This window comes from Lithobates pipiens, unplaced genomic scaffold (genome assembly GCF_037356315.1).
Source record: "Lithobates pipiens isolate NorthernLeopardFrog02 unplaced genomic scaffold, aLitPip1_a1.2 Scaffold_27, whole genome shotgun sequence".
Classification (NCBI taxonomy): Eukaryota; Metazoa; Chordata; class Amphibia; order Anura; family Ranidae; genus Lithobates; species Lithobates pipiens.
Genome location: NW_027507788.1, coordinates 33,854,691 through 33,880,049, shown reverse-complemented (window position 1 = coordinate 33,880,049; position 25,359 = coordinate 33,854,691). Strand labels below are relative to the sequence as shown.

The following is a 25,359-nucleotide window of genomic DNA, read 5'->3' as shown; positions in this document are numbered from 1 at the left end:
CATCTGAAACAAATTCTAACAAAAATATGTGTCCAGGCAGGCTGCATGATGGCAATAGGTGGGTGCGGTTGGCTGCTAACACATAAAAGTAACATTTATACCACTATCTTTAATAGTGGCCACACACATATCGATATGACCATTCAATCAATCCTTCAGTGTGACTAAACTTATCAAGTTGAATAAAAATTGAAACCAAAGAGCCTCTATTTGATCGATTTGGTGAGCTTTTGATTGAGGTAGACTCTGGCAAGTTGATCAGCCATGGCGGAATCATATAGAGAGCTTATAACTGAACATACAAATATCAGCCATAACACAGATACATTTAAAAGTATGACTGATAGATGAAAATTTCAGTTGATTTGAAAATGCAGAGTTTGATATTTTAATTTATGTTTACGTTTGCTCATACTTATACTGATTGCAAATCAATACATGTATGGACACCATATCCTGCTAACAGGTATAATATAGGCATGACGTAAGTAGCATTCAAGGGACATTATCAAATGGAGATCATTGAGAACAATATTTTCTTTACAGCATAATCTAAAAAAATTTAATTACCGGTACTCTTCTCACAATTCTCCTTTCATGATCCCTCAAAGTGAAAGGGATGGAAGCTGGAGATAGAGTCACATGTCTTCACATACAGTGATTCTTCCAGGTACCTACAGTATAGCCCTGGACAGCCAGGAGATTGTGGGGTGAGATAGTTTTGTTTACTGGTACACTAATCCAGAAGATCTAAGCCCTTTAATACAGAATGCTTTACTTCTCTAAACTTCCTTCCCTTTACTTCTAAAACTAACCAAGAGGTGTCCTCCCTTGGCAAGAATATATTTTACTTGAAAACAGCATTGCAGACATTTTTGGCGAGTCCTGATCTGGAAGAAGCATCTCTTTACCAAAGCCAAGTAAGTAACTTATGATTCATACCTATGAGCCTTAAAGCTCCTTTTTTGTTTAAAATGGGTATAATAATTTTGTTGTGTATAATATACACATGAATATGCATGCAATTAGCTTTCTACCCTTGGGGGACATGCACCATTTTCTCTTCCTTATGGTTTCACTACCCTCTTCTCATTCTCCTCATTCTGTCCCCGACTCCTGTTATGTCCTCCCATCTTTACTGTTCCACTTCTCCACTGTGTTTCCTTTTCCATTCTTTTCTGTTACGTTGACTGGGTCTAATGCCCTGTACACATGGTCGGACTTTCCAATGGAAAATGTGATTGGACCGTGTTGTCAGAAATTCCGATCCTGTGTGTGGGCTCCATCTGACTTTTTCCGTTTCGGAATTTACGACACACAAAGTTTGAGATCTTGTTCTAAAATTTTCCGACAACAAAATCCGAATGTTTAAATTCTGATTGTGTGTAGACAATTCCGACGCACAAAGTGCCACATATGCTCAGAATTAATTTACGAGACAAAATCTATTGGCTACTGGCCTTTTTATAGTCCCGTTGTAAGTCACCTCATTCTGAATGATCGGATTTTATGACAACTTTGTGCAACTGTGTGTATGCAAAACAAGTTTGGGCCAAAATCCATTGGAAAACATCCTACAGATTTTGTCGTCGGAATGTCCGACCGCGTGTACAGGCCATTATGCCGGCGTACACACACGATCGGACATTCCGACAACAAAATCCATGGGATTTTTTCCAACGGATGTTGGCTCAAACTTGTCTTGCATGCACACGGTCAGACAATGTTGTTGGAAAGTCCGAACGTCAAGAACGTGGTGAGGTACAACACGTATGACGAGCCGAGAAAATTGAAGTTCAATAGCCAGTGCGGCTCTTCTGCTTGATTCCAAGCATGCATAGAACTTTGTGCTTTGGGATTATGTACACAAGATCGGAATTTCTGACAACGGATTTTTTCGGAAAATGTAAGATCCAGATCTCAAATTTTGTGTATCGGAAATTCCGATGGAACCTACACACAGTCAGAATTTCCGCCAAAAAGCTCCCATCAAACATTTTCCGTCGGAAAATCAGACCACGTGTACGCGGCACTACTGTTCCAATCCTCCATTTTTCCATGGGTCCTTCTAATGCCTTCTCTGAAATGAGGACTGTGTTCTCACTTTCTTACTATGCCAATCCTTCACTGTGGCTCACTCTCCCTCCTTCTCTGTGATGTTGACTGTGTCCTCCCTTCTTTACTGTTCCACTCCTCCAATGTGGCTCCCTCTCCCCCTTCCTTGTGATTAGGGATGAGCTTCAAGTTCGAGTCTAACTCATGCTCGACTTGAACATTGCCTGTTCACCGAACAGCAAACAATTTGGGGTGTTCGTGACAAATTCAAAAAGCTGCTGAACACCCTGTACAAGTCTATGGGAGAAATCTAAAGTGCTAATCTTTAAGGCTTATATGCAAGTTATTGTCCTAAAAAGTGTTTGGGGACCTGGGTCCTGCCACAGGAGACATGTATCAATGTAAAAAAAATTCAAAAACGTCAGTTTTTTTTGGGAGCAGTGATTTTAATAATGCTTAAAGTAAAGCAATATTCCTTTAAATTTCGTACCTGGGGGTGTCTATAGTATGTCTGTAAAGGGCCACATGTTTCCCATGCTTAGAACTGTCCCTGCACAAAGTGTAATTTCTGCAGGAAAAAAGTCATATAAAATCACTTGCAGCTACAATGAATTGTCGCCTCCCCGTAATAAGGGGAACCCTGCATCAATTAAAAAAAAAAAAATGACGTGGGGTTCCCCCCAAAAATCCATACCAGACCCTTTATCTGAGCACGCAACCTGGCAGACCACAGGAAAAGGGGGGGGGGGGCAAGAGAGCGCTCCCCAGTATGGATATTTGAGGGAAACTCCACGTCATTTTTTTTTAATTTGATGCAGAGTTCCCCTTAATATCCATACCAGACCCGAAGGGCCTGATAATTGAATTTGGGGGAACCCCACGCTTTTTTTTTTTTTTTTTTATCAATGACTTTCAATGACTGTTATCTGTATTACAGGGAGCCGATAATTCATTATAGCTGCGAGTGCTTTTAAATGACTTTTTTTCCTGCAGAAATGACACTTTGTGCAGGGACAGTTCTAAGCACAGGAAACATGCGCCTCTTTACAGGCATACTATAGACACCTCCCAGGTATGAAATTTAAAGGAATATTACACTTTAATTGTTTCACTTTAAGCATTATTAAAATCACTGCTCCTGAAAAAACGGCCATTTTTAAAACTTTTTTTGCATTGATACATGTCCCCTGGGGCAGGACCCAGGTTCCCAAACACTTTATGACAATAACTTGCATATTAGCCTTTAACCACTTCCCACCTATATGGCCGGGTGGGAGCCGTCTACTCCTGATAGGACGTTCAGGAATGTCCATCGGGAGGAGCAGGATCGCGCGACCCCGATGCGCCCGTGTCACCGGGACACGGCGCATCTCAGATCGGCAGGAGGGTTCTGTGATTGGCCCTCCTGATCACATGACGGCCGTGTCCAATCACGGCCGTCATGTGATGTAAACAAACAGCCGGTTGCTAGGCAATCGGCTCCTCCTCTCCTCACACAGAAGTCATCGCTGAGGAGAGGAGAGCAGATTGCTGATGATCAGTGAGTATGAGCTGTTTTTTACAGCTTTTTACTCACTGATCTTCAGTCTAGTGTAAACACACAACACACCACACAGTGTAAACACAGTCCCCACATATGTCCCCATAACACACATCTCCCCAAAACATACATGTCCCCAAAAAATAAAAACACATGTCCCTAATAATAAAAACATGTCCCCCACATATGTCCCACTAAAATCACTTGTCCCAATGATTATGTGCACACATATGTACGTGATCACCTGCACACATATGTACATGATCATTTGCGTACATATGTCCGTGATCACACAAACCAATTATTATACACTTAACAGAATTTTTTTTACCAAAAACATGTAGCAGAATACATTTATGACAAAATTTGATTTTATTGGATTTCTTTTAAAATAGAAAAAAGAAAATATTGTTTTTTTTCCAAATTTCCGCTTTTTTGCGCTTATATCGCAAAAAATAAAAAACGGAGTCGTGAATAAATACCACCAAAATAAATCTCTATTTGTGCGGACAAAATGATAAAAATTTCATTTGGGTACAGTGTAGCATGACCGCGCAATTGTCACTGAAAGCACTAGAGCGATGAAAGCTGAAAATTGGGCTGGGAAGGAAGGGGGCGAAAGTGCCCTGTATTGTAGTGGTTAAAATGAGGACTTTTGATTTTGAACGGTCGAGTCCCATAGACTTTAATAGGGTTCTAAAGATCACACTTTCTTACTGTTCTTGTTCTACTCCTCCATTGTGGCCTTTGATGTGAACTATGTCTTCCCATCCTCTCTGCATACTGTAGGTGATTGGACCCTCTTATCATCACTCCTACACTCCTCTATTTTAGTCCCTTCACCACCCTGGCACTGTGATGCAGGCTGATGCTACTTCTCCCCCTGCCTAATGCCCCATGCACACAGGGCATTAGAAAAAACGAGCTGTAACGCCACAACCAATGCAGAAAAAAGCAGTTGTAAAAATTAGCTTTTAGTAGCTTTTTGTATTGGCATTAATGCACATTTAGCTACGCTAGCTTTTAGCGGCGCTTCTCTGTCTCTATTGAAAATCAATGGTTCCCTATGAGAGCCCATTGTTTTGAATAGAAGTTTCACCAGAAGTCAGATCATGATGATCCAAATTGCAGTACGACTTGTGCTCTGAGGATCTTGAAGAGGAACCCTGCGCCAAAATGAAAAAAGAAAACGGTGTGGGGTCCGTCCCAAGATCAAAAGCAGACCCTTCGGTCTGGTATGGATTTTAAGGGGAACCCATGCCAAAAAAATGGTGTGGGGTCCCCCCAAAATCCATACATGACCCTTATCTGAGCATGCAGCCCGGCAGGTCAGGAAAGGGGGGAGGGGAAAGTGAGTACCATACCCCCGTAACATACCAGGATACCAGGCCACATGCGTGGGGAAGAAATCGGAAGAGCTGCCTTAATAAATTACTTTAAAAACCTGTGTAGTGTTTTCATTCTTGACACAATGTACACAATGTACCCCACGCTCATTCACATAAGGTGGGGGGGGCGGGATCTGGGGGACCCTTGTTTGTTCCAAATTCTTATAAGCCCCATGCCTGCAGACCCTCAATGGCCAGGGTTGTCGGGAAGAGGCCTCTTGTTTTGGGACAAGGTGCTTTAGGGTGGGGGGCGCAGAGCCCTTCCTGCCCCAAAGCAACCAACCCCCATGTTGAGGGCATGTGGCCTGGTATGGTCTGGGGGGGGGCGCTCACTCACTCCCCCCCTTTCCAAACCTGCGAGGTTCATGCTCGCATAAGGATCAGGTGTGGATTTTGGGGGAACCCCATGTCGTTTTGTTTGGCGTAGGGGTTCCCCTTAAAACCCATACTAGATCCTTCAGTCTGGTATGAATCTTGGGGGGGGCCACGCTATTTCTTTTCCATTTTGGCGTGGGGTTCTGCTTCAAGATCCTCAGCGCGCAAGTCACACTGCAATTTGGACCATCACAATCCGACTTCTGGTACTCCATCTATTCAAATCAATGGGCTCTTATAGGGAACCATTGATTTTGATCTGTAAAAAAGAAATGTTTGACTCGGCTTAACAGCATTAGCATTAGCTTTTAGCAGTGTCAGACATTTTTACAGCTCGTTTTTACTGCGCCTGGAAGCACAGGCTGTCGTTTTTTTTTCTACTACTCTTAAACGCTTATGCCTCCAAACACCTCTGAGAGTTTATGTGTGCATGGATACATAGGCTAACACAAAGGGGCATTTAGAAGCAATTAAAAAAAAAAATCAGACGCCCCTAACAGAAGCTGTAAAAGAGTCCTGCGTGCATGAGCCCTAAGGCTTGCAGCACCCTCTCATTCTCATTGTTACACCCCTCCACTGTGGTCCTTTCCCCCATTTGTTCTGTACTGCAGACTGTGATTCTACAGCCTCAGTATTCTATGTCTTCATTGTGGTCACTTTTCCTGTTACCTCTGTACTGCAGGTTGTGGTTCTGTGATTCCCTCACTGTTCTATTCCTGCAATGGGGTCCCTTCTCCCACAGGCAGTATGCTAAAAGGCTGTGCAATCCCATCATCACATTGTTTTTTTACTTCACTGGGGTCCCTTCTTCTCCTTGGCTCTATGCTCCAGACTTTGTACTTTCTGTGCCTTCAGTGATCCATCTTCAATACCCCTTAGTCCAGGGTTTCTTTCTACCATGGTTGTAATTAAGAATTGCAAATTGTTTTGCTTATCAGGAAATGGTAGTCTTGCTAGCAACACTTACATTGAAAAAATCATATGCCGCGCGTGCAGGGGAAATATTACGTTTTTTAGCTGGAACTGTTAGACTGTGTGCACATACATACAGATAGGGAAGTGAAAGACAGCAGAGGATACCCTGGAGAGCTTGCATATTAGTCCCTAGGTCAGTTTATCAACTTTAAAGTGTACTTCCACTTTTGCAGCCAAGTTGGGATAACATCTAGTTTATATTTGTTACCATGTGTTCCCATTTACGTCAAATATCTTAAAAAAATAAATAAATAAATGCTGGTTTCCTTTTTAACCAGTTAAGGTCTGAGCCTCTTTTTGAGATTTGTTGTTTACAAGTTAAAAACAGTTTTTTTTGCTAGAAAATTACTTACAACCCCCAAACATTATACTTTTTTTTTTCATAGAGAATAAAATGGCAGTCGCAATACTTTCTGTCACACCGTATTTGCGTAGTGGTCTTACCAGCGCACTTTTTTTTTTATATTGTGAAAGATAATGTTACTCCGAGTAAATTCATACCCAACAAGTCTCACTTCAAAATTGCGCCCACTCGTGGAATGGCGATAAACCCTTAAAAATCTCCATAGGCGACGTTTAAAGAATTCTACAGGTTGCATGTTTTGAGTTACAGAGGAAGTCTAGGGCTAGAATTGTTGCTTTCACGCTACTGATTGTGGCGATATCTCACATCACACCTTTTCATATGCGTTTGCTTCTGCATGCAAGCTCGGCAGGGCACGTTTAAAAATACGTTTTTTTCTTATTTATTTTTACACTGTTTACAAAAAAAATAATAGTGTCATTTTTATTCCTATTACAAGGAATGTAGACATCCCCTGTAATAGAAAAAAACCATGACAGGACCTCTTAAATTTGAGTTCTGAGGTCAAAAAGACCTCAGATATCATATTTACACTACAATGCAAGAAAAAATTTAAATATAAAATGTGGTCATTAAAATAAATAATTAAAAAAAACGCCCTTAAAGAGCTATAGGCAGAAGTGAGGTTTTGACGTCGCTTCTGCCCTGCAATGCTATGGAGATGGGTGGCCATCTTCCTCTCACTCGTCTCCATACCCAGCCAGGAGTAACATCCGATCGCCTCCAGGAGACTAGATCGTGGCGGGAGGGGGGGGACCCTCTCCCACCGCCAATAAAAGTGATCTCTCAGCGAAACTGCCGCAGAGACCACTCTTACCAGTCCAGAAATTCTTAGAGGCGATTCAGTTCGCATTGTGCGCTATACAAGTATTTCATTCATTCATTCATTCAGAGTCAGCCATGACAGCTCCTCCTTATGCCGCGTACACACGACCGGACTTTTCTACGGGCCAGGTCCGAGGGTCTTCCCAAAGGACTTTCAGCAGAGGTCCGATGGACTTTCTGAACAAAGCGTACTTGGCCACACACGACCGGAGTCCGTTCGAAAGTCAAAAGTCTGTTTGTTTTGAACGTGTTGATGTAAACGGGACTAAACAAGGAAGTTCAATAGCCAGTAGCCAATCGCTGCCCTTGCGTCGTATTTGGTCCGTTTTATTTCTTTTATTCCTAGGTCCGTCAGACTTTTGGGGAAAAAAAAGTCAGCTGGAGCCCACAGACGATCGAATTGTCTGGCGGATTCCGGTCCGCCCGACCAAATCTGCCGGAAAGTCAGATTGTGTGTACATGACATTAGAAACATCTACCTGTAAAAGGCAAGAAATATTTTGTTTTTAATTTTTTTTTTGTTTTTTTAGACATACTGTGTCAATGGGAACAGATAACAAACATATGGTGTTGTTTTCTCAAACTTGACTACAAAAGTGGAAATATGCTTTAGAGTGATTTTAAAGTCTAAACATTTTTTTTTTTACCTTAAAGTGCTTGTAAAGTCAGAAGATTTTTTATCATAATGCATTCTATGCTTGGGAGCGAGCTTGGGAGCGTGCATGCACAAGTGCCCCCATGGGAATCAGCTACCTGTGGGGGCACTGGACAGGGAGAAAGTTCTGGGCCGCTCTGTGCAAATCCATTGCACAGAGCAGGTAAGTATAGAGATATTTGTTATTTTTATTTTTGTTGATCCTTTACTGCCACAAGTACTTACAGATATATGGAATGGAGCCTGTAGATAGTTGCTTGATCCAGACATTTTTAGCTGAATGCCTGTGATGGTAGACATATGCGGTTCGTTTAGTTACGAATTTAAATTCGGACACATTTTTTGTTATTATGAAATTCAGATACAGTAGTATCAAATTTAAATGAATCCGAAATAACGAATCAAATTTTCAGACAAAATTCAAATTTGAATAGTTTTCAAATCAAATTCAAATTTCCAAAGAAAAAAAATAGAATAGAAAATAAAGGAAGAATAGAAAAAGATATAATGGATTATAATAGAAAATAAAACAATGTAATATAATAGAGTAAAACAGAACAGAATAGAAAATAAAAGAATAGAATAGGAAAAAGAAAAGGGATAGAATAGAAAATAAAAAAATAGAGTAAAACAGAACAAAATAAAATAGAAAATGGAAGAACAAGATACAATTAAAGCGGTTGTATAGTCAATTGTATAACTTTTACCTACAGGTGAGTCTATAATAAGACTTACCTGTACATAAAAAGAATATCTCCTAAACCTGTACGGTTTAGGAGATATGCCCCCTGCAATGAGCCACTGACTTCAGAGGCGCATGCGCACAGGGTATTCTCGGCTGAAAGCCCGGCAGATGCTGAACTTTTTTCAGGAAAGAAGTCTCCACGGGCGGGAGTGACGGCATTGCGGCTCCAGGCACTCACAGCGCTGGAGCCGCGATACCCAGAAGACATGCCGGGGGAACATGTCAGGTTCCTTGGCATGGACCAGGTAAGTTACCGACACCTCATTCTAATGTAAGTATTTCATAATGAGCTAGTATGCGGTGTACTATACTAGCTCATTATGCCCTTTGTCTTACAGGTGTAGGAAAAAAATTGGGGGTATACAACCAATTTAAATAGGAAATAAAGGAAAAGAATAGAACAGAATAAAAAATAGAATATATAAGAATAAAATAGAAAGAATATAGCCATCTTCTGAAATTTGATTTTTGAATAAGAATATAGTCAAATTTGAATAGACTAGAAAAGAATCAAATAGAAAACAATAGAATAGAAAATAATAGAATAGAAAAAGTGGAAAAGAATAAAATAGAATAAACAACAGAAAAGAATAGAATAGAAAGAATATAAGAATACAACTGTTTTCAGAAATTTTAATTTCAAATAGAATAAATTTGAATTTTGAATAGAATAAATTTGAATTAGAATAGAAAGAAATAAATAGAATAGAAAAGAAACACATTGAAAAAAAAACAACAGAATCAAATTGAATAGAAAGACTATAACCATCTTCCAAAACTAAAATTTTTAACAGAATAAAATTTGATGTAGAATCAAATTTAGTTTAGAATGCAATTCAAATGATATTTGATTTAAATTGGAATGGAATTCGAAAAATTTGAATTGATTCAAATTTTTATAAACAAAACAAACAATTCCGAAAACCATTTTAACTAATTTAACTAAACAAATTTATGTAAATAACGATTCAAAACTAACACATTTTTTTTTTCGTTCTGCACATGTCTGTCTATATGATGGAAAGCCCAGATAATTGCTGATGCCACCTGACCTTAGTCAGATAAATATGTTTGTGCCCTAAGCCCTACACACAGTCGGACATTGCGGCAACAAAATCCATCAGATTTTGTCTGACGGATTTTGTCCGAAACTTGTGTTGCATACACACGGTCCGACAAAGTTGTCGGAAAATCCGATCGTTCAGGTGACGTTATTTCATTACGATGGGACCACGTTCAGGCTAGTAGCCAAAAGCTTTGGTCTAGGAATTTTATTTGAGCATGCGTGGCACTTTGTCCGATCAGAATTCTCTACAAACGATAGGACAAAGTCCGATTGAATCATGTTGTCGGAAAATTTTTATATCCAGCTCTCAAACTTTGTTGGTCAGACATTCAGACGGAAAAAGTCTGATGGAGCCCACACACAGTCGGATTATCCGACAACACGGTCCAATCGGACATTTTCCGTCGGAATGTCTGACCGTGTGTACAAGGACTAACACTGACATCATTACAGAAGACGGCAGTCTTCTGAAGTCTGTGGACCACATGTGGACAACTACTGTAATAGTAACCATCCCCCAGCCAGCAATGTGGGCACCCAATGGAGGAGCCTCTCATTCTCGAGTTTGAAAGAAAGAAGACTGGGGACCCAACAGGTCACGTGACCACCGAATTAGATAAATACGTGGGGCATTTCATTTTTTTAATCCACTGTGATAATTAGCTGCATTTGTTGGGGTCTTTATGTCTGCCTAAACTAAAGTTTTAAGTAAGGAAAGCAAGCTTTTGTCGCGAAGAACATCACCATTTTTTTTTTGCATTGTCACAGGTTTCTTTGACTCTGGTTTGCTTTGGGACAATGGAAAATTCTACGGCATATCTCAATATCTCAATGCCATATGTGCCCTTCACAGTCAAACCGCTGGACGAGCTGGAAGTTATTAACTCAACTGACATATATGATGGCAATTATACGTTAGATACGTTTCATATAATTTCAATAGTAATCTATTCCGTGGCCTTTCTTCTGGGGACCACTGGAAATGGCCTGGTCATCTATTTCACCACCTTTAAGATGAAAAGGACAGTCAATGTTGTGTGGTTCCTTAATTTAGCCATAGCTGACTTTATCTTCACATTTTTCCTGCCGTTCAGCATTGCCCATATCACCCTTGGTTTTCACTGGCCTTTAGGGAAATTCATGTGCCAACTTAACAGCGCTATTATATCCATCAATATGTATGCCAGCATCTTCCTGCTCGCCGTGATCAGCCTCGATCGTTGTACATCAGTAATGTTTCCTGTTTGGTGCCAGAATCACCGAACTCCTAGAGTGGCCTCCTTTGTAGCCCTGGTAGTTTGGATCCTAGCATTCCTGTTCAGCTTTCCTGCTTTTATATTCAGAGATACAAGCATTAATGACGATTTCATTGCTTGCTCTAGCAACTTTCATGAAGATGAACATGTTGCTAATTCAGTGCACAAGCACATGATCATAACACAACTCATCTTTGCTTTCATCATTCCGTTCTCTCTAATTATCCTGTGTTATGTAATAATTATGTTTCGCATCCAAAGAAATCGCATGAACAAATCTGGCAAGCCATTTAAAATTATTTTAGTTGTTATAATTTCATTTTTTATCTGCTGGTTTCCTTTCCATGTCTTCTCCTTTTTGGAGTTGTCTGCAATGTATCCTGGCAATGAATATCTGTATAGTGTAATACACATTGGAATACCTCTTACCAACAGTTTGGCCTTCATTAACAGCTGCATCAACCCTGTTCTCTACGTGTTTATGGGGCGAGATTTCAAAACAAAGTTACGCAAATCTTTCCGGTCAGTTCTCGTAAAAGCTTTCATGGAGGAAAGTGTTCCAGCAAGCTTCAGGAGTAAGACCAGGTCAACCTTCAACTCTGAGCAGTTGTAAACTGAAGCCACATCCACAAATGAAAATGTATTATCATGGATTAAGGAGACATGAGCTCTTTGGCTTTTTTTCAGGATATCTTGATTTGTTTTACTTATGTTTCCCAGATTCAATAGTCTATCCTAAAAAGTGTTCCAGCAAGCTTCGGGAGTAACACCAGGTCAACCTTCGACTGAGCAGGTGTAAACTGAAGCCACATCCACAAATGAAATTGTATTGTCATGGACCTTGAAGAAGGGGACATTCCCCCGAAAGCTTGTCCTTAAAAATTTTATGTTAGAGCAAATAAATAAATAAAAAATGTATCACGGGCAGTACACATTATTCTCTATTGTCATCGACTAAGCAGACATGAGCTCTTTGGCTTTTTTTCAGGATATTTTGATTTGTTTTACTTATGTTTCCCAGATTCAATAGTCTACCCTAGTAATTACTGTAATTTCAAATAAGTTTACCTGTCTCCATTTGTTAAAGAAGGCTGCTGTAATTTGCCACAATACTAGAATACCAGTTCTGGTTAAATTCAGCTGATAAATCCTTTGCATTCTAAATACCTGGAAACATATCTGGACATGCTGATTTCTTTTTTTTACGTTGTTTTTAGACCTGTCAACATGTACATCATTTCTGGTGTAGGATCAATGACGACCTTCTCAACCTTGGGACTTCTCAATATCTCACATCCAAAAATTGCCTATTAGGTTTCTTTGCTGATTTACCAATTTCTAAGCATGCCAAAACTTTACTAAGTATACTTTACAGTTGGAAGGGATCTTCTCCTCCTTCCTTTGGGGCTTGGTAAAAACATGGCAATCTTCCATTATTTTAAATTACTTATGATCTTTGCAAAAAAACTGCAGGTCTTTGATAAAAGATGATGATAAAATATGGTGTAGATGGGTTTCAAAATCACGTATGCTTTTGAATGCTTACTTATGACCATTTTTTCAGTGTCCATTATAGGCCCTTCTATGTCTATAATATATAGCTGTAAAGAGATGTGAGAGGCTAGATTGTTGTATTGTTATTACCATATTTATATATATATATATATATATATATATATATATATATATATATATATATATATATATATATATATATACATATATATATATATATATATATATATATATATATATATATATATATACATATATATATAAAATATACAGTGCCTTGCGAAAGTATTCGCCCCCTTGAACTTTTCAACCTTTTGCCACATTTCAGGCTTAAAACATAAAGATATAAAATTTAAATTTTTTGTGAAGAATCACCAACAAGTGGGACACAATTGTGAAGTGGAACGAAATCTATTGGATATTTTAAACTTTTTTAGCAAATAAAAAACTGAAAAGTGGTGCGTGCAAAATTATTCGGCCCCTTTACTTTCAGTGCAGCAAACTCACTCCAGAAGTTGAGCGAGGATCTCTGAATGATCCAATGTTGTCCTAAATGACTGACGGTGATAAATAGAATCCACCTGTGTGTAATCAAGTCTCTGTATAAATGCAACTGCTCTGTGATAGTCCCAGGGTTCTGTTGAAAGCGCAGAGAGCATCATGAAGACCAAGGAACACACCAGGCAGGTCCGTAATACTGTTGTGGAGAAGTTTAAAGCCGGATTTGGATTCAAAAAGATTTCCCAAGCTTTAAACATCCCAAGGAGCACTGTGCAAGTGATCATTTTGAAATGGAAGGAGTATCAGACCACTGAAAATCTACCAAGACCTGGCCGTCCCTCTAAACTTTCAGTTTAGACAAGGAGAAGACTGATCAGAGATGCAGCCAAGAGGCCCATGATCACTCTGGATGAACTGCAGAGAACTACAGCTGAGGTGGGAGAGTCTATCCATAGGACAACAATCAGTCGTACACTGCACAAATCTGGCCTTTATGGAAGAGTGGCAAGAAGAAAGCCATTTCTCAAAGATATCCATAAAAAGTCTCGTCTAAAGTTTGCCACAAGCCACCTGGGAGACACACCAAACATGTGGAAGAAGGTGCTTTGGTCAGATGAAACCAAAATCGAACTTTTTGCCCACAATGCAAAACGATATGTTTGGCGTAAAAGCAACACAGCTCATCACCCTCAACACACCATCCCCACTGTCAAACATGGTGGTGGCAGCATCATGGTTTGGGCCTGCTTTTCTTCAGAAGGGACAGGGAAAATGGTTAAAATTGAGGGGAAGATGGATGCAGCCAAATACAGGACTGGATGAAAGCCTGTTGGTGTCTGCAAAAGACCTGAAACTGGGACGGAGATTTATCTTCCAACAAGACAATGATCCCAAACATACAGCAAAATCTACTAAGGAATGGTTCACAAATAAACGTATCCAGTGTTAGAATGGCCACGTCAAAGTCCAGACCTGAATCCAATTGAGAATCTGTGGAAAGAGCTGAAAACTGCTGTTCACAAACGCTCTCCATCCAACCTCACTGAGCTCGAGCTGTTTTGCAAGGAAGAATGGGCAAGAATTTCAGTCTCTCAATGTGCAAAACTGATAGAGACATACCCCAAGCAACTTGCAGCTGTAATTGCAGCAAAAGGTGGCTCTACAAAGTATTTACGCAAGGGGGCCGAATAATTTTGCACGCCCCACTTTTCATTTTTTTATTCGTTAAAAAAGTTTCAAAAATCCAATAGATTTCGTTCCACTTCACAATTGTGTCCCACTTGTTGGTGATTCTTCACAAAAAATAAAAATGTTATATCTTTATGTTTGAAGCCTGAAATGTGACAAAAGGTTGAAAAGTTCAAGGGGGGCGAATGCTTTCGCAAGGCACTGTATATGCGTTTATTCACAAAACAATAACATAAATATATCTGGAAAAAAATCAAGAAACCAACTTGGACAGTCAACTGCTATATCTACACTGCTTGCTTTAAAAATACATATAATGGGGTATTAATGATTACAGATCTGTGGTAGTTGGTGTCTTTTATATCTGGCTGGAGATAGGCTTTAGGTACTTAGCTTTTGTTACAGGAAACATTACCCATTTCCCCCCTATTTTTTTCAAATGTTTACAGGTTTCTTTATCTCTGTTCTGTCTTGAGACAATAATTAATTCTACTATGACTTATGTCATATAAGGCCTTTAACAGAATTTATTAAAACAACTTCAATATGTTCTATTGTCTTCTGTTTCTCAGTGTAGAATGTGTATAGAGCTATACACTATATGGCCAAAAAGTTGAGGACCCCCCTATTCTATTGAGTTTCCAGTGAAGGGTACTGTAAGTGCTAAAGCATACAAACCGTCCCCATTTTGAAGCCTTATATGCAAGTTATTGGCCATAAAAAGGTTTAGGGGGTCCGGGTACTGCCTTGGGGGACATGTATCAATGCAAATAAAAAAAAAAAATGTTTTTAATGATGCTTAACCACCTTAATACAGGGCACTAATACCCTCTTCCTGCCCAGGACATTTTTCAGCTTTCAACGGCGTCACATTTTGAATGACAATTGCGCGGTCATGCTACACTGTAACCCTGTGAAGTGGTTATCATTTTATTCACACAAATAGAGCTTTCTTTTGGTGGTATTTAATCACTGCAGGGCTTTTCATTTTTTTCCCCTAAAAAAAGACCAAATATTTTGAAAAAAATAATTTTTATTAGTTTCTGTCAGTAAATTTTGTAAATAAGTAATTTTTCTCCTTCACTGATGGGCGCTGATTAGGCAGCACTGATGGGCACTGATGAAGCGGCACTTATGGGCACTGATGAGACGGCACGAATATGCTGCACTTATGGGCACTGATGAGGCGGCACTAATGAGGCACGAATATGCCGCACTTATGGGCACTGTTAGGTGGCACTGATGAGCACCGATAGGCAGTACTGATGGGCGGCACTGACTGACATCACTAATGGCAACTGATTGCTGGCACTTGTGGGCACTGATTGCTAGCACTTGTGGGCACTGAAAGGAACTGATTGCTGGCAGTGGTGGCACTTAATTGTAATCAGGGCACTGATGATCAGTGCCCTGATTACATACCTAGCTGTACCCTGTGCGAAAATGCCGCTGATCGGCTCTCCACTCCTCACACTCTGTCAGTGTGTGGCAAGGAGTGCTGATTACCGGCATCTCAGTGTTAACGTGATTGGACACAGCCGATCACATGGTTAAAGAGCCACAGCTCTTTACACAGATCGGGGTCGCGCCATGTCCTAGCAATACAGTGTGGTCCGTGATTGCCACGCTGCACGCCCTGGGGGGGCACGCGAGAACGGTAGTTCTGGGAGGCCGTCATATGACGTCCACCCAGAATGAGAGCCGCACCTCCCAGCCGTCATTTGACGGTAGGCGGGCGGTAAGTTATCTTTTCAGATAAAGTTTAACCAATACTCTGCTATGACTAAAAGATCAGCTCTCATTAATTGCTTTCTTCTGTTTTTTTACTGATTCATCTCTTTTCTTTGGTATATTCGGTTTTGGTTGTCTTTTTTTTTTTTTTTTAGGTTTACAAATTACTTTATTAATTTCCAGTTAAAACCATAGAGCTTGCTGCAACTGCACCCTGGAGGTTCATAAACATGTAACCAGTTGTTTTTTTTTAAATAACAAACATGTTATACTTACCTCCTCTGTTCAATTGGTTTTGCACAGAGCAGTCTGGATCCTCCTCTTCTGGGGTCTCTCTTAGCTACTCCTAGTCCCTCCCTCCGATAAATGCCCCTCCACCAGCAGTTTGCTACAGGGGGCACCCAAGCTAAGTCAGAGCTCCGTGTATCCATTCAGACACGGAGCCCCAAGCTTGCCCCGCCCCCTCTCTCCCCTGATTGGCTGACTGGTTTTGATTGACAGTCACGTGAGCCAACGGCACCACTGCTCTGTCTCCGCCAATCAGGAGGAGTGTTCTGGATGGCTGAGGGGATCATGCACATCGCTGGAGAGAGAAGGAGCTCAGGCAGGTAATTGGCACCTGCACCGTGATAGAGTCATCTGACACCAGCACCGTGATAGAGAGCACTGACATCAGCAGCGTGACATACAGCAATGACACCTGCACCGTGATAGAGTCATCTGACAACAGCACCGTGATAGAGAGCACTGACATCAGCAGCGTGATAGAGAGTTCTGACATCAGCACCGTGATATACAGCACTGACACCTGCACCGTAAGCCCCAGGAGGAAGTCAGCACAGCACAGGGATGGTGGGAGCCCCTCATAATAAGAATAGCACAGGGATGGTGGGAGCCCCTCATAATAAGCAGCCCCAGGAGGAAGTCAGCACAGCACAGGGACGGTGGGAGCCCCTCATAATGAGCATAGCACAGGGATGGTGGGAGCACCTCAAAATATGCACAGCAGAGGTACAGCCCCAGGAGGAAGTCAGCACAGAACAGGGATGGTGGGAGCCCCTCATAATAAGCAGCCCCAGGAGGAAGTCAGCACAGCACAGGGATGGTGGGAGCCCCTCATAATAAGCAGCCCCAGTAGAAATATGACACCGCTCAACCTCTTCAAAGAGGAAGGTACGGGCATATAGTACGGTGTGCTTTTTTTTGGACAAGGAAGTGAGCCAAATGAAGAAAGAAGGTCTCTGTGCTTGATTAAAAAAATTGTTTATAGACATATACATGGTCTACTGGTCACATGTGTTGAATTCCTCCGAGATCCATGCCTAATTCATTTTTAGAAATGTGAGGTAGTTAACACTGTCGTGAGCTAGGGGAGTACGCTTATCGGTCACGATCCCCCCTGCTGTGCTGAACGTCCTTTCGGACAGGACACTGGATGAGGGGCAAGCCAACAGTTCGATTGCAAATTGGGCAAGCTCTGGCCAGAGGTCAAGCCTGCCCACCCAGTAGTCCAGGGGTTCATCACTCCTCAGAGCGTCCACATCGGCCGTTAACCCGATGTAGTCGGACACCTGACGGTCTAGGTGTTCCCTGATGCTGGGTCTGGATGACACCTGTCGATGGGTCGGCTGAAAGAATGACCTCATATCCGAAGTCACCAACACATCTTCAAACTGGCCTCTTCTTGCAGGCGCTGTTGGATTGGTACCCGCTCCTCTGCCAGCGCACGCAAAGGCAGAATGCAGCATTTCTCTAAGCAAGGCCTGGAAGTGCTCCATTCTGCCAGCCCTCTGTGACGGCGGTAACATATCCGCCATTTTTTGTTTGTACCGGGGGTCTAAGTATGTTGCCACCCAGTACTGGTCCTTGACCCTTATGCTTTTTATACGGGGGTCCCTATTAAAACACTGGAGCATGAAGGCCCCCATTTACACTAAAGTGGAAGCGGTGTGGTGGCCTGGTTCCTGCTCATCATCCAGGATAATGTCGTCCTCTTCATTCGTTCTCTCCCCATCCACGCACAACAGGGATCCCAGAAAGGTTTAAAGCATGCTCTTCTTGCTCCTCCTCATCCGCCCCGGCACCATCCTCCTCTGACTCCTCATCAGACTCCAGTTGTTGACTTGTCTCAGATAGAGTAGCCCCCCCTGGGAATTCATCCAGCATTGCGACTTCCTCATCTTCCCGCTCCTGCTCCTCCACAGCTTGATCAATGACACAACGCAATGCACGCTCCATAAAGAAGGCATAAGGTACCATGTCACTGATGGCGCCATGGCTGCGACTGACCAGTTTGGTGATCTCCTCAAATGGCCGCAGAAGTCTGCATGTGTCGCGCATGAGCAGCCACTGGCGCGGTGAAAAAAAACCCAGCTCCCCAGAACCGTTTCTTTCGCAGAGTTCATACAGGTAGACGTTAACTGCATGTTTCTGCTGGAGCAGCCTATCAAGCATATAGAAGGTTGAGTTCCATCGCGTCGGGCAATTGCAAATAAGACGTCTGACCGGCAGATGGTGTCGCCGCTGAATGTCAACAAGGCGAGCCATGGCCGTGTAAGATCTTCTGAAATGGGCCGAGATTTTCCTTGCCTGCCGCAAGATATCCTGGACCCCAGGGTATTTGACAAGGAATCGCTGCACGACCAAGTTTAAGACGTGTGCCATGCATGGCACGTGCGTGATTTTGCCCTGTTTCAGTGAGCAGATTGGCACCGTTGTCACACACCACTTTACCAACTGTCAAATTGAGCGGTGTTAGCCACTGATCTGCCTGTGAACGCAAAGCTGAAAGGAGTGCCGGGCCAGTGTGGCTCTTGGCTTCCAGGCACAACAGAAGCAGCACGGCATGGCAACGTCTCACCTGGCATGTGGAATAGGTTCTGGGGAGCTTGGGCGGTGCAGCAGAAGAGACGCTAGCAGCGGAAAAGGAGGAGGCAGCTGAGGAGGAGAGGGAGGAGGACAGGGGCGTACCTGGAGCATTTGGCACCCGGGGCGGATCCTATATCTGGCACCCCCCCCATTAAAATTTAAAAAATGCCCCACTGTGCCCCCTGCATCCTTCAATTTCTCTTTTTTACTACTGCGTACCCTCTCTCCACAACTGCACCTCTGGATCCCTTTACATTACACAACACCCTGCAGCTCTGGGACCCTTTAGATTACATAGCACCCTGCCCTTCTGGACCCCTTTACATTACATAGCACCCTGAACCTCTGGACCCCTTTACATTACACAGCACCCTGCATCTCTGGACCCCTTTACATTACACAACACCCTGCAGCTCTGGACCCCTTTACATTACACATCATCCTGTAGCTCTGGACCCCTTTACATTACACAGCACCCTGCACCTCTGGACCCCTTTGCATTACACAACACCCTGCCCCTCTGGACCCCTTTACATTACACAAGACCCTGTACCTCTGGACCCCTTTACATTACACAACACCCTGTCCCTCTGGACCCCTTTACATTACACAAGACCCTGCCCCTTTGGACCCCTTTACATTACACAACACCCTGCCCCTCTGGACCCCTTTACATTACACAACACCCTGCCCCTCTGGACCCCTTTACATTACACAAGACCCTGTACCTCTGGACCCCTTTACATTACACAACACCCTGCCCCTCTGGACCCCTTTACATTACACAAGACCCTGCATCTCTTGACCCCTTTACATTACACAGCCCCCTGCGCCTCTTGGCCCCTTTACATTACACAACACCCTGATCCTCTGGACCCCTTTGCATTACACAACACCCTGCCCCTCTGGACCCCTTTACATTACACAAGACCCTGTACCTCTGGACCCCTTTACATTACACAACACCCTGTCCCTCTGGACCCCTTTACATTACACAAGACCCTGCCCCTCTGGACCCCTTTACATTACACAAGACCCTGTACCTCTGGACCCCTTTACATTACACAACACCCTGCCCCTCTGGACCCCTTTACATTACACAAGACCCTGCATCTCTTGACCCCTTTACATTACACAGCCCCCTGCGCCTCTTGGCCCCTTTACATTACACAACACCCTGATCCTCTGGACCCCTTTACATTACACAGCACCCTGCAGCTCTGGACCCCCTGCATGTTACACAGACCCCCCCTTCAGTGCAGACCCCCCATTCAGTGTAGCCCCCCTCTTCAGTGTAGCCCCCATTCAGTGCAGCCCCCCTCTTCAGTGTAGCCCCCATTCAGTGCAGCCCCCCCGTTCAGTGCAGGCCCCCCTGGTTCAGTGCAGGCCCCCCTGGTTCAGTGCAGCCCCCCCCCGTTCAGTGCAGCCCCCCCGTTCAGTGTAGCCCCACCCGTTCAGTGCAGCCCCCCCCCCGTTCAGTGCAGCCCCCCCGTTCAGTGCAGCCTCCCCCGTTCAGTGCAGCCCCCCCGTTCAGTGCAGCCCCCCCCGTTCAGTGCAGCCCCCCCTGTTCAGTGCAGCCCCCCCGTTCACTGCAGCCCCCCCGTTCAGTGCAGCCCCCCCCCCCGTTTAGTGCAGCCCCCCCCGTTTAGTGCAGCCCCCCCCCCCGTTCAGTGCAGCCCCCCCCCCCGTTCAGTGCAGCCCCCCCCGTTCAGTACCTCAGATCAGCGCGGCAGCACATGCTCAGCACTGGGTGGGGATCTGAGTCAGTAGATCCCCTCCCCCTGTTTACACATAAACAGAGAGGAGGGGGAGGCGGCTGCTCGGCTGTGCCTGCCTGTGTGACATCCGTGATCGCACAGACAGACAGCCCGCGGCCGTGAGAGGAGGGGATGGAAGGAGCACCGCTGTCACCCTGCACCCCCGCACACCCCCTCCCCCTTGCATCACAACTCGATACTTAGATAAGCTTGGCAAGCTCTCCTCTCCTCTCCCTGCGTGCGCCTGTCACTGTGCTATCCCGCAGCGCTGCCACCGCTATAATCGCGGAGGGGGGTGCCGGCCTGACACCCCCCCAGGTGTAGTACCCGGGGCGGCCCGCACCCCCCGCCCCCTACTTAGTACGCCTCTGGAGGAGGATGGAGTAGAAGGAGGAGGAGAAGAAGAGTCAGGCCTGCATGCAATCCGTGACGGTAAAACCAAATCTACGCGGGTGCCACGGGTTACATGCTTGACGGCCGTCAGAAGGTTCACCCAGTGGGCATTAAAAGTGATATACCTTCCCTGCCCGTGTTTTCTAGACCACGTGTCTGTGGTCAGATGTATCTTGGCACCGACACTGTGTGCCAGAGATACATTCACTTGCCGCTGAACATGGCCATATAGCTCTGGGATGCCCTTCTCAGAGAAATACTTCCTTCCTGGGACCTTCCATTGTGGAGTTCCAATGGCCACAAATTTGCGAAAGGCCTCTGAGTCCACCAGTTTATATGGCAGTAGTTGGTGGGCTATGAGTTCTGACAAGCCAGCCGTCAATCATTGGGCAAGAGGGTTATCCGGCGTCATCATTTTTTTACGCTCAAACATTAGGCCCACGGAAGCCTGCCTTTTTGCAGGAAAATGTGAGCTTGGCGTGATGGAAGGTGGAGTGGAGGACAATTGTGAGGAGAGAGGAGAAGGAGAAGTAGAAGACGAGGCTGGACGGTGAGAGCCTGCAGTGTGGTTTTGTGTGTTCCGTTGCTCCCACTCGGCTCGGTGATGGCTGCCCATGTGCCTTCTTAAGGCGGTCGTCCCTAGGTGAGTGTTGGGCTTACCGCGACTAATGCGTTGACTGCAAAGATTGCAGATGGCAACGCTATTGTCAGCAGCGGACATGTTAAAAAAGCCCACACTGCGGAGCCATGTGCCGGTGTCCTGGGAGCGCCAGATGTGACCGTACATGGTCGATGACTCGCTCCTGATACATTTGCAGTCTGCTTTGTCCCTCCTGTGCAATGTAAGTTAGTCCTGCTTCTCCTCCCTATCTGCTGGTCCATATCTCCCTCTGAACTCCCCTCCTCTTCCTCTCTTGTGGGCACCCACGTGACATCACTAGACACGTCATCATCAACGTCACCTTCCCCACCGCTATAATTAGAGATCTCGGAGTAGGCAGCAACACCGGGGACCAACCTCCTCCTTGGGCTGATCTGGGTACTGTCGTCAGACTGCTGAGTAGCGGTTATTGCTACCTCCTCTTCCTGATCCAATACCAAGAGTGGCTGCGCATCAGAAATGTCCTCTTGATATGGATCGGAAAATAATTCCTGTGACTCAAGCGGAAGGTATGTGGTGGTGGTGGTGGTGGTGTTGTTGGTGGTAGTGTCTTTGGGGGTGCACATAGCAGAGAGTGAAGAAGAGGGTGCAGATCGAGAGGATGAGGAGGGTGCAGAAGAGTAAGGCTGAGTGAGCCACTCAACCAAGTCTGGTGCGTCCTTTAAAGTAATTGAACGCACCTTCTGCAACTTCCCACTTTGGCTCAAGGCTGGTGCTCCTGCCCTACCCCTACCACCCCTGCGGAAGGGCCTGCCTCTTCCTCTGCCTGTCATTTTTTAAATCACCCTGTGACAAAACTCTTAGTCCCTATACCGATGAAGGACTGCTGCAGTATAGGGCAGCGGTCAGCAGTGGTGCACCTCAACCCTATGTATTGTGGACCGATAGCGGTCCTTACAGAACAGCAGACTGTACCACACTCAACCCTATGTACTGTAGCACCCTTAACCAAGTTACCAGTCCTTATAAGGACCTTTGTGGACCAAGTAGGTTGTGTGTGACTGATTAGCAGACTGTACGTCAGTCCCTATACTGCTGAAGGACTGCTGCAATATAGGGCAGTGGTCAGCAGTGGTGCACCTCAACCCTATGTATTGTGGACCGATAGCGGTCCTTACAGAACAGCAGACTGTACCGCACTCAACCCTATGTACTGTAGCACCCTTCACCAAGTTACCAGTCCTTATAAGGACCTTTGTGGACCAAGTAGGTTGTGTGTGACTGATTAGCAGACTGTACGTCAGTCCCTATACTGCTGAAGGACTGCTGCAGTATAGGGCAGCGGTCAGCAGTGGTGCACCTCAACCCTATGTATTGTGGATCGATAGCGGTCCTTACAGAACAGCAGACTGTACCGCACTCAACCCTATGTACTGTAGCACCCTTCACCAAGTTACCAGTCCTTATAAGGACCTTTGTGGACCAAGTAGGTTGTGTGTGACTGATTAGCAGACTTACGTCAGTCCCTATACTGCTGAAGGACTGCTGCAGTATAGGGCAGCGGTCAGCAGTGGTGCACCTCAACCCTATGTATTGTGGACCGATAGCGGTCCTTACAGAACAGCAGACTGTACCGCACTTAACCCTATGTACTGTAGCACCCTTCACCAAGTTACCAGTCCTTATAAGGACCTTTGTGGACCAAGTAGGTTGTGTTTGACTGATTAGCAGACTCTACGTCAGTCCCTATACTGCTGAATGACTGCTGCAGTATAGGGCAGCGGTCAGCAGTGGTGCACCTCAACCCTATCTATTGTGGACCGATAGCGGTCCTTACAGAACAGCAGACTGTACCGCACTCAACCCTATGTACTGTAGCACCCTACACAGACCAAGTTACCAGTCCTGATAAAGAGCTTTGTGGAACAAGTGAGTTGTGAATGATTAGCAGACTGCAGCAGAAGGGCAGCAGTCAAGTATAATATTCTTTCTATATTTGGAAGAAAGAATATTATACGTGTACAAGCCTATTACCGTACCACTGATACCAGTCCTGAAAAGAACCTTTGTGGAACTAATAGTAACAGCAACTCTTTAAACTGACCATCACTGCCTGACACACTGCTTCCTTCCTGTCCCTATACAAACTGGCAAAACAGAGGAGACTGGAACAATTACTGGTTACTCGAATAGCTCTTTTGTGGACCTGATAGTAACAGCTAATGATGATGATGGGTGATGATGATGATGATGACTCATCTGGCTGTCCCTAAAATAGCAGCAGACACAGCGCTCTGTCCCTTTATCTAAACTGACAAAAGACACTCAGGCTGCTGCAACAATCAGTAGCACAGCAAACCTATATACACCTAACACCTATACCAGTCCTGAAAATAACTTTTGTGTACCAAATAGCTAGCGTTTTATCTGTCCCTGCTCCAAACAGCAACCTTTCCCTATAGTGACAGAAGAAAGAATGTAAAATGGCCGTCGGATCGGGTGTATTTATAGGTTAGGGGGAATGTCCAAGTGTCCATGTGCTGTCATGTCTCAATTGGCTGTCCTGTACCCCATGATGGATGTGTCATCATAGGTCAAAGTTCTTTTACACATTAAACACGTAAGTCCGCCGGGCGAACGACGCCAATAGTCCGCCGAACGAGCGGACCGCGAACGTCCGAAATTCGCCGCGAAACGAGCGCCGGGCGAACCGTTCGGCCATCACTAGTCTGGCATATGTTAAAGTGATATACAATATATATATATATATATATATATATATACATATATATATATATATATAAAGCGCAGCTAAGTTGACAGTAAAGCAACACTAAAACTAGCGGCGCTTTACCGGTAACGCACTAATGTCGCAGTGTGAAAGTAGCCTTATTGTCCTTGATTTATTTTCAGTACTAGCACTTTACCATTTTTTTTTTTTTGTCAAATAACTTTTTATTAGTTTAAAGTGAAACATTACACGTCAAACACTTCGGTACAGCATTGGGGGAGCGAAAGAAAGAGAACAGAAAAATTACAGGGGAGAACATACCATAAAAGCATATTGGCCTACATAGTATAGCCACCTGGAGCAGGTACAAGCCAGGCCAGGTAGAGCTATTCACAGACAGCATGTTCTGCAACACATGTAAGACAGGGATAAAGTCCAACCAATAATAAACCAATCCTCAAGACTCAACAGCCAGTCAAGAGTGGCAATCCGAGGATACAGGTGTCGACTAATAGTGTAAGATACTTATAATACACTTTAACCCAATCAAACACCCCCCCTCGGGGGGGGGTTTGGAAGAGAGATAGGTATAAGAGAAAGGAAGAAGGGAAAAAGAGAAAAAAAAGAGAAGAAAGGGATACCAAAGGATAGAAAGAAAGGTATAGAGGAAAAGGAGGGGGTAGGAGTGGGTAGTCATCCGAAAACTTCCGCTTGCCTGTCAGGGTCGATCGCCCTTAAGATTCCAGGGATTCCAGACTACGTCATGCGCTTCCAGCCGGTCCTGTATCCTGGCGGTCATCCTCTCCATAAGCTCCACGTCTCTAATGCGG

At 44.2% G+C, this 25,359-nt stretch overlaps 2 protein-coding genes across 2 annotated transcripts in view; both read left to right on the top strand.

Moving 5' to 3' along the window:
* The window catches only part of LOC143933753 (chemerin-like receptor 1), a 445,780-nt gene that overhangs the window by 247,272 nt on the left and 173,149 nt on the right, over window positions 1-25,359 (top strand). The window lies entirely within an intron of this gene.
* On the top strand, window positions 811-12,858 carry LOC143933162 (chemerin-like receptor 1). The gene is made up of 2 exons (XM_077456099.1): window positions 811-920; window positions 10,757-12,858. Exon 2 carries the CDS (start codon window positions 10,787-10,789, stop codon window positions 11,855-11,857), a length of 1,071 nt encoding a protein of 356 aa, XP_077312225.1. The 5' UTR covers window positions 811-920; window positions 10,757-10,786; the 3' UTR covers window positions 11,858-12,858.

Coding starts and splice junctions, on each gene's coding strand:
- LOC143933162 (XM_077456099.1), top strand. CDS start 10,787: ATGGAAAATTCTACGGCATATCTCAATATCTCAATGCCATATGTGCCC.